The 7,779-nt window shown below is 47.2% G+C and overlaps 1 protein-coding gene across 1 annotated transcript; it reads left to right on the top strand.

Moving 5' to 3' along the window:
- Positions 1 to 203: 203 nt before the first annotated feature.
- On the top strand, positions 204 to 3,309 carry LOC109748959 (uncharacterized). Its single transcript, XM_020307959.4, has 6 exons — positions 204 to 598; positions 861 to 967; positions 1,060 to 1,326; positions 1,418 to 1,585; positions 2,599 to 2,688; positions 2,805 to 3,309. The coding sequence occupies exons 1-6, from the start codon at positions 306 to 308 to the stop codon at positions 2,990 to 2,992; spliced, it is 1,113 nt and encodes a 370-aa protein (XP_020163548.1). The 5' UTR covers positions 204 to 305; the 3' UTR covers positions 2,993 to 3,309.
- The last annotated feature ends 4,470 nt before the right edge of the window (positions 3,310 to 7,779 follow it).

Below are 7,779 nucleotides of genomic sequence, written 5' to 3'. Positions count from 1 at the left end.
TTTTAGTTCGTTTGATTGATTGAATAAGAAGTTTTAGAGAAGGGTACCCGTAAAAAAAGGTTTTAGACAAGAAAATGGTCCAATCATGAGAAATTGATTCGCAACTTTAGCAAAGCACAAGCACCCCTCAAAAACAAAAACAAAGCATAAAGCACCACAAAATTAGCTGTGACATGAACTTTGTAGCACGACACACCTGTGTGCGGGGCCCACACTTGAGCCCCCGACTGCCTGAGTTGCCTACCACCACCGTCTCCCATCTGTCTACAGTCCACGCGAGAGTCCAGCCCAGCCTACCCCCACCGATGGACGCGGCGGCCGGTGGCCACCGCTGGACGGAGGAGGTGGACGACCTGGTCGACGCCGGGGACGTCGACGGCGCCATCTCCCTCCTCGAGTCCGTGGTCTCCAGCCTCTCCACCGCCGCCCCCTCGCCTCCGCCGGCGGGCGCCGATCTCCGCCTCGCCACGGCGCTCGGCGACCTCGCCGGCCTCCACGCCTCCCGTGGGAACACCCTCCAGGCCGACGCCATCCGCTCCCGCGCCATCGTCCTCCGCCTCCGCGCCGAGAAAGAAGCCCCCCGGCCCCAGGCCCTAGGGTTTGTTCCTCCTCCTATCCCAAGCTCTGTTCTTGCTTCTGAACCGAATCTTGGCCTGCTCGACCTGGACTTGCCAATTTGGAAAAATTGTGATGTTTTCTCTGTAAATTCGAGTAGCTTCTAGCTCGCGATCTCGGAGATAGCAGAGCACGAATCACGTAAATGTGGCACACGATCTGAACAAATTCAGCTGCAGTTGCTCCCTGTTTGGGCCACCTGACCTGACCAACTCCTGCTCTGCTTCTGATAATTTACATTGAAGGGATCATGCGACGGCGGAGAATTCTGCATCGCCAGAGGCCTCTACGGGATCTAAGGACTCGAAAGCCTTGTCTAGCGTCGACGACAAGGACGGAGATGAAGATGATGGTATTATTCTAGTAGCCTCTGTCTCTGTGCTGAGCTGGAAACAGCTCAGACAAAACTGAGACATTAACATTCTTCCTCTGACGCATGTGCAGATTGGGAGGCTATTGCGGACCGTGGCGATGAGACACCGGTGCGCCCCCTCGTGCAAGAGGCGAGGGTGACAACACCTTGTAGTTCTTCAGAGAAAAGTAGCACTTCATCTTCAGGGACCAAGAGGAGAGGAAGGGGTTCGTTTCTTTATGACAAGAGTGTTCTGTACAGCGACCAGTGCGGTTCAGAGAGGGATCTGGATGACAAACGGTCTGATCCAGCTCGTGGTGGATCAAAGGGTCATGCGGATGAGAAGGATAACAAGGATGGTAATTTATTCAGGATGACTAGTCTTCTCTGTCTAGTTAGCTTGCTTATGGTGGGTAAATTAAACTCTTGTTCTTTTGTATGGTTTTGCAGCTGCAAAACGATTTGGGACCAGGCACGCCCTTGTTCTTTACGACTTCCCACCTAGCACACGCACAACAGATTTGGAAAGGATCTTTGAGAAGTTTGGAGACCATGGAGTTGCCATCCGCTGGGTCAATGATTCTGTTGCACTTGCCGTTTTCCGGACGCCGTCATCTGGTAATTTTGTTCTGACAGTTATTTCTGATAATCTGTCTGCATGTTTCTTCGTATAGCATGATCTAGAAACTATCACCACATTCTTGTTTAACCTAGACTTTTTTATTATCGAAATGTACAAGTACACAACTCCACCTATGGAAGCACAGCCCGGATGTCAAATATGATGCATTGGACAAACATTGTTTTCATTTTCATAATTATTTCCTACAGAAAGGCCGTTCCCCAGATTTTCATCGTGAATGAACTAAATTATTAGAGGAACACATTATAATTCCCTTCTTTCAATGCTGCAGAAAGGCTGTGTGGGACTTTGCTTATTTCATGATATATGTGTAATTTCGATAGCTCTGACAAAAGATGACAGTTATGAAGTCCAACCTAGATAGCAAAATGCATAATTGACTATTAAGTCTTGGTTTATTGCTCAAGATATACTGTTGTGCTGATTCAATGTTTTTCCATTCTGTTTGACCTCAGAACTTTGTGCTGATTAGAACTTGCAAGCTTCTGTACTTATGTTTTCTGGCTTTAATCGATGCATTATGATTGCTTCGTTCTGGCCTATTGAACTGTAGCTAACGGGTCACAAGCCTGTGGGCCTCCGAAGATACAAAATACAAAACATGATACAGAGAAGCAAAGTACAAATTGGCATGATTCCCTTATTCCAATTAGGTTATGTGACACTTTGTCTATCTCATGATATGTGCGTGTACAAGAAAATGGTATTCCTGAAGTCCAATCTGGAAAGCAGAATGCATAATTTAGCAGAGACCAGAGAGCAGAATGAATAATTTAGTAGAAAGCAGAATGCACAGTTTACTGTTTGTCTTGATTTATTGTTCAAGCTTATACTATCATGCTGGTTCAGCGTTTTCCATCCTGCTGGAACCTAGAACTTCTTGCTGATGATATGAACTTGCATGGTTTCTATTACTTCTGTTTTCTGGCTTTATTCGTTGCATTCTGGCCTATTGACTTGTTGGTGTATTGTCATGCACTCCCTGTAGCTAATGAGGCACAAGCTTGCGTGCCTCCAAGATACAAAGTACGGTCACTAAAGGATAATGACGATCTCTTGGCAAAAATCGACGGTACAGGTAACAGCTTGTTCCTTGTGCTAATCCTTTTCAGTTTAATCTTCTTCTCCCTAGGGATCATGTGTAGTTCATAGCTCATAACTTCCATCTTATGTTGTTTCCATGTTGAACTGCAGACCTAGAACCACCGACGCCGAGGCCGAAGACGTCGGCGAGAACAGCGCAGAGGCTGATCGCCCACGGGATGGGGCTAAAGCAGTTCACGACCATCGATGCAGGTGAGCGGAAGGAGCAGGAGGAGGCGAGGAGGAGCCGGATCACCGCCCGACAAGCTGCACGCGACGACGCCTGGGGCGAAGACTAACTAGCTGGCTGGCTGGCTGTCCGAGAACTGCTGTCGCTGGCTGGCGTGCGCGGCGCCGCCTCCTGCCGGGCTGCTCCCAGTCAAACCTCTGGGTTTGTTTCACACGTATCACGGGGGTGTTTAAATTACATGTTGATGGTGTTGTTTGAGTGGCGGTGATGGTATCCCTGGTTTCATTGGATTTTACTGTGGTTTCCCACTCCCAGGATTGTAATGTCAGAGGTGCAGAGGCTGGGAGGCTGTTGTGGGAAAGAAAAATAAACCTTGTTTACCACAAATTAATTTAAGTGCTATGTGCCTAAGGTGATTTACCTGAATTTTCCGGGGAAGCCATAAGACCAAGCAAGATTTCGACTACTGGGAGAGGCACGTACTGCGGTACGTTTCACGTGGCGAGGAGTGCTCGAGCTGCTGGGCTCCATCCAAGATTGTTCCCTCCATGGCGGCCTCTCCTGTTGAAAGTGCGTCGCTTGGTGTCGTTCCTGGCTGAGGATCTTGGAGATGTCAAGCGCCAGTTCATTCTATGGAAAAAGAAGTACATAGTGGCGGCCTCTCCTGTTGAAAGTGCGTCGCTTGGTGTCGTTCCTGGCTGAGGATATTGGAGATGTCAAGCGCCAGTTCATTCTATGGAAAAAGAAGTACATAGTGTTTTCAGGCGAGGCGCCAAGGCTAGCAAGTCCACCCCCCTCCGATGGTGGTGGTGGTGGTGGCGGCGGTGGTGGTTCACCTACACCTCCTTCACGCCATTCGACGCCGTCCCTCGATCCACAACCTCCGGCGGGTACGACGCCCCCAATCCTCCTCCGGCGGGTACGACGCCCCCCAATCCACCTCCGGCGAAGAAGCAGAAGTAGGCGGACAGCAAGGAAACCCGCTCCTGGACTATTAACCCGGACCCTTATGTACCTAAGACCACAAGGGTACCGGAGCCATCACTGAAGCCTCTCCTCCCAAGGCCTGAGGAACTTAGTGAAGCTGAAACCAAATTGGCCGCGTCTGCTGATTATGAGAAATGGAAGGCGGATATGAAGGCGAGAAAAGAGCCTGAGCCCAAGCAAGTATTCACTGAGAAGCAAAAGAAGTGGGCTAAGGATTTTTTGAAGACACCGTCCCAAGCCGAGCTGAATATGCCTGACGACTATGGACATGAACTTCGTAGGCAAGCAAAAATATTGAAGGAGGAGAAAGAAGAAAGTAAAAAAAGCGGGAAACAAGTTGACCAGCTCGGGATGCAGAAGAAACAATCGATCCCCCCGCTCATAGTGAAAGCCGGTCCGGAAGAGGACCCCGAGATCATAGCAGCTGCGGCAGCACTTGGATTGACTGTAGCGAGTGCCATGAAACAAGACTCTTCGTGCCTTCTTAGGCCTTGAGGATACGCCAGTATGTGAGATAGCATTACAATATGTGCGGAATGGGCCTCTCGTCGAGCCTGCGCGGGAAAAGAGTCTACCACCACAAATGCGAAATCTGCTACGTTGGTACAAGCAATTCATAACATGGGCCGACAAAGAATATATTTATGCGGATGTTACAGATGAGCATCACACCAAACGGTACTCTGTAGAAGTTCATATGAGTGAATTGTTTCAGCTGTTCAATCTGCGCGACCTCGACAAATCTATGCTGAGTTGCTACGTTCTGTAAGTGATTTATTTCTACCTCATCTCGTTCTTCATTGCCTGCACTATATATATATTTTCCTAACTATATTGTTGTGTACGCTATTATGCAGATTGAAGATTTGGGAATGCAAAATAAGAAACATCCATGATGTTGGGTTCATTGACCCACATATCGTTAATGGACATGTGTTACAACATCACCCGGAAGACGTGGAGAAAGACTTGTACAAGTTTCTTAGAAAGCATCAACTCAAAAGTCATATTCTATTTCCTTACCATTTTGGGTGAGTGTTTCTCTCTTGTGCCCATTCTCTTTTGTTTACTCCATGCATGGTATGTCTAATCGATGAGTTATGCATGACTGTGCATGTAACGTGTCCGCAGGTTCCACTGGATTCTGCTAAATATTGAACTTCACACCTCCAGAGTTCTAATCATGGACTCTATGGATTCGGATCCAAAGCGTTGGGCCGACATGAGAAAAATGCTGCAAAAGTAATTATTTTCAATCATTTGAGCTCTATATCGATCGGTCTCTTTCGTTCATTTCCTAATATCAAGTAACTAATAACTCCCTTGTTAATTTAATTTTCTTTGCCCTGTAGGGTTTGGAGACGGTTCTCAGAAGAAATTGTCGGTGAATTCAAACATGAGCTAGATTTCAGAAGGTTAGTTAATGTGGATAAGAAGCCACCGGGGACCAATCTATGTGGATACTATGTTTGTGAGAACATCCGGAGACACACCTCTGAGCGGAAGGCATCGGATAGCGTGCGGAACGCGACGGATAACTTGCGGAGGAGGCTTAGTCCAGAAGCTCGCTTCCGACCAATTCAAGAAGAATTAGCAGGATTTTTCATGAGGGAAGTCATCAATCCTAAAGGAGAACACTATACCGAGGACGAAGAAATTTATATGCATACCCGAGATTGAAACTTGTACGAAGTTGTATATGGTCATCCATCCTAATTGTGTATGGAAACTTGTTCAAAGTTGTATATGGTCACCCAAGATTGAATATATATTATATATTCCTCTTGAATTCTTCTTGTTTGAAATTTCATATGCATGTATATAGTAGCGTAGAATATGTGTACTGAAACTTTATCAAAATTAAAATAAAACACAAAATATAATATAAAAGAAATAAAACACTCCAAACTAAAAAGAAACCAGGTTTAGGGGGGCTAAAACCCTAAACCTGCGGAGGAGCCCTTTAGTCCCGGGTGGCCACGAGAACCGGGACTAAAGGTCCTCCGCCCCGACGGACCACGGGCGTCCACGTGGACGGGCCTTTAGTCCCGGTCAGCCACAAGAACCGGGACTAAAGCCTTTAGTCGCGGTCCGTAAGAGGCGCGACTAAAGGGGGGGGGGTCTTTAGTCGCGCATATTTAGTCCCGGTTGCACAGCCGGGACTAAAGGCTGTTGCGAACCGGGACTAAAGGGCTTTTTTCTACCAGTGGAGGCCCGGCGAAAAAGTTGAAGGATGACGTAAAGTACAACATGGATGCCATCAAACCTAATGGCGAACCAAGCGAGCCTAAGAAGAATGCGGGCAAGTTCGTTCGTCAGTGTGGAGTTCTTGTGAAGGACCAAATTCCGATCACCATTCAAGAATGGAAAAAGCCAGCAAAGGAACGTCCAGATCTTATTTTTGTCGACCAAAGAGCAAAAGATCGGCTTTGGGAATCTCTCATGTCACATTTCACCCTAACAGATCATTTCACAAATGCAGATGTGCAGAAAATCAAGGACGCTGCTCTTAAGAAGATGGCAGTTGCATTCAACAACCACAAGAAAAGTATATGGGCCAAATACGTCGAAGGAGGAAAGAAGACTCCAGAAGATGGCGGTTGCAAAGTCCTAAGCGAAGGAAACATTACCGGTTTAAGGTCATGCTATTAAACCGGACCATTGATTCAAAGATAAAATGCTATGAACAGTTAATAGATTAAGCCGGGCGATGAACATTGAAGTATTGACGGCTTAAATGGGGACTAATGGTACCTACCGGATTAAGGATTGTGTTGTTAAACCGGACAGGGCCTAAAAGTCAACATATACTGGGCAGAATCAAATTATAAAGAGGAAAGCATGGTTAAACCGGAGAAGCAGTGTTGGGTCATGCAAGTTATGAGGCGTATGGTGGATCACGGTTTACGGTATAAGCCGCCGTGACAATTATGGTACTTCAAATTTTACTAAGTGATTGGATAAACAAACTTCGCAAGCTGGAGCAATAAGTTTGGATCTACCACAATTCAGAAAAAGCAGTAAAATTCTAGCCTAAGGTGGCGGCAGTGGAAAAGTTTGGATACTCTGATGAGATCTTCTATGGAGAGATGTTGTTCTAATGATGAAAATGATGTTAAGATTACTTCCGCACAAGACTTATGGCCTATCTAGATTGAAAGCCATCGGAGTTGACGGAAACAATGCAAGAGCGGCAAGAACACCGACGAACAGCCCGAACCCTAGTGCAGATCTGAGATAAAGGGGGGAGGTGCGCTTACGGGTGATGAAGAGCAGCGGTGGCTCACCGGAGTTCTCTGGTCCGATCAGGTCGATGCAGCGGCCTAGGTTGGTGCAGCGGTTGGAGGTCGCGGCGGCGGAGCTCGAGCACTGGTGCGGCCGTGCGAAGGAGGAAGGCGAAGGAGGAAACGAGGGGAAAATGATAAAGACCCCCTGCCCCTATTTATAAGGGGGTGGATACAAGGCATGCGCGGGAATCGAGGAGGCTAAGAACATCATGTGGCTATATGGACGCCTCGGTTTTCAGGATGCTCATTAAGATAAGGATCAGTTAAGATGTTCTGGGCCTCGTGTGAAATTAATGTAGAATGACGTCATGGCGGTTTAAGAAAATTCTATGAGCTGACGTCATGGCGGTTTACAGCAAGGTTTATCAAACAAGGCGATGCAAGATTTTGACAAATCAAGTATTGAAGATTGATATGAACAAGTTCAAATCAACCTCGGGCCTAATGTTGGGGATATGACTATATGAACCGCCCAGAAGGGGCCGGGTCATGCCACTGGCGGCTTATCAATGAAGATGGCAGATCATGTAAAGCCCGTTGACGGCCCAAGACCCAGAGGCGACTTGAGGCCCAAGAGGGTGAACCGCCATATGTGTATGACTTGTTTTGTAAGGCAAGCGTA

This window comes from Aegilops tauschii, chromosome 3 (genome assembly GCF_002575655.3).
Source record: "Aegilops tauschii subsp. strangulata cultivar AL8/78 chromosome 3, Aet v6.0, whole genome shotgun sequence".
NCBI lineage: Eukaryota > Viridiplantae > Streptophyta > Magnoliopsida > Poales > Poaceae > Aegilops > Aegilops tauschii.
Note: the sequence above shows the minus strand (reverse complement) of the source record. Positions and strands in the feature narration are given on the sequence as shown.

Excerpts from the sequence above, each read along its gene's own strand:
- LOC109748959 (XM_020307959.4), top strand. The coding sequence starts at position 306 with ATGGACGCGGCGGCCGGTGGCCACCGCTGGACGGAGGAGGTGGACGAC. Across the intron at positions 968-1,059 it reads GGACGGAGATGAAGATGATG|ATTGGGAGGCTATTGCGGAC; the intron begins GTATTATTCTAG and ends ACGCATGTGCAG. Across the intron at positions 2,689-2,804 it reads GGCAAAAATCGACGGTACAG|ACCTAGAACCACCGACGCCG; the intron begins GTAACAGCTTGT and ends GTTGAACTGCAG.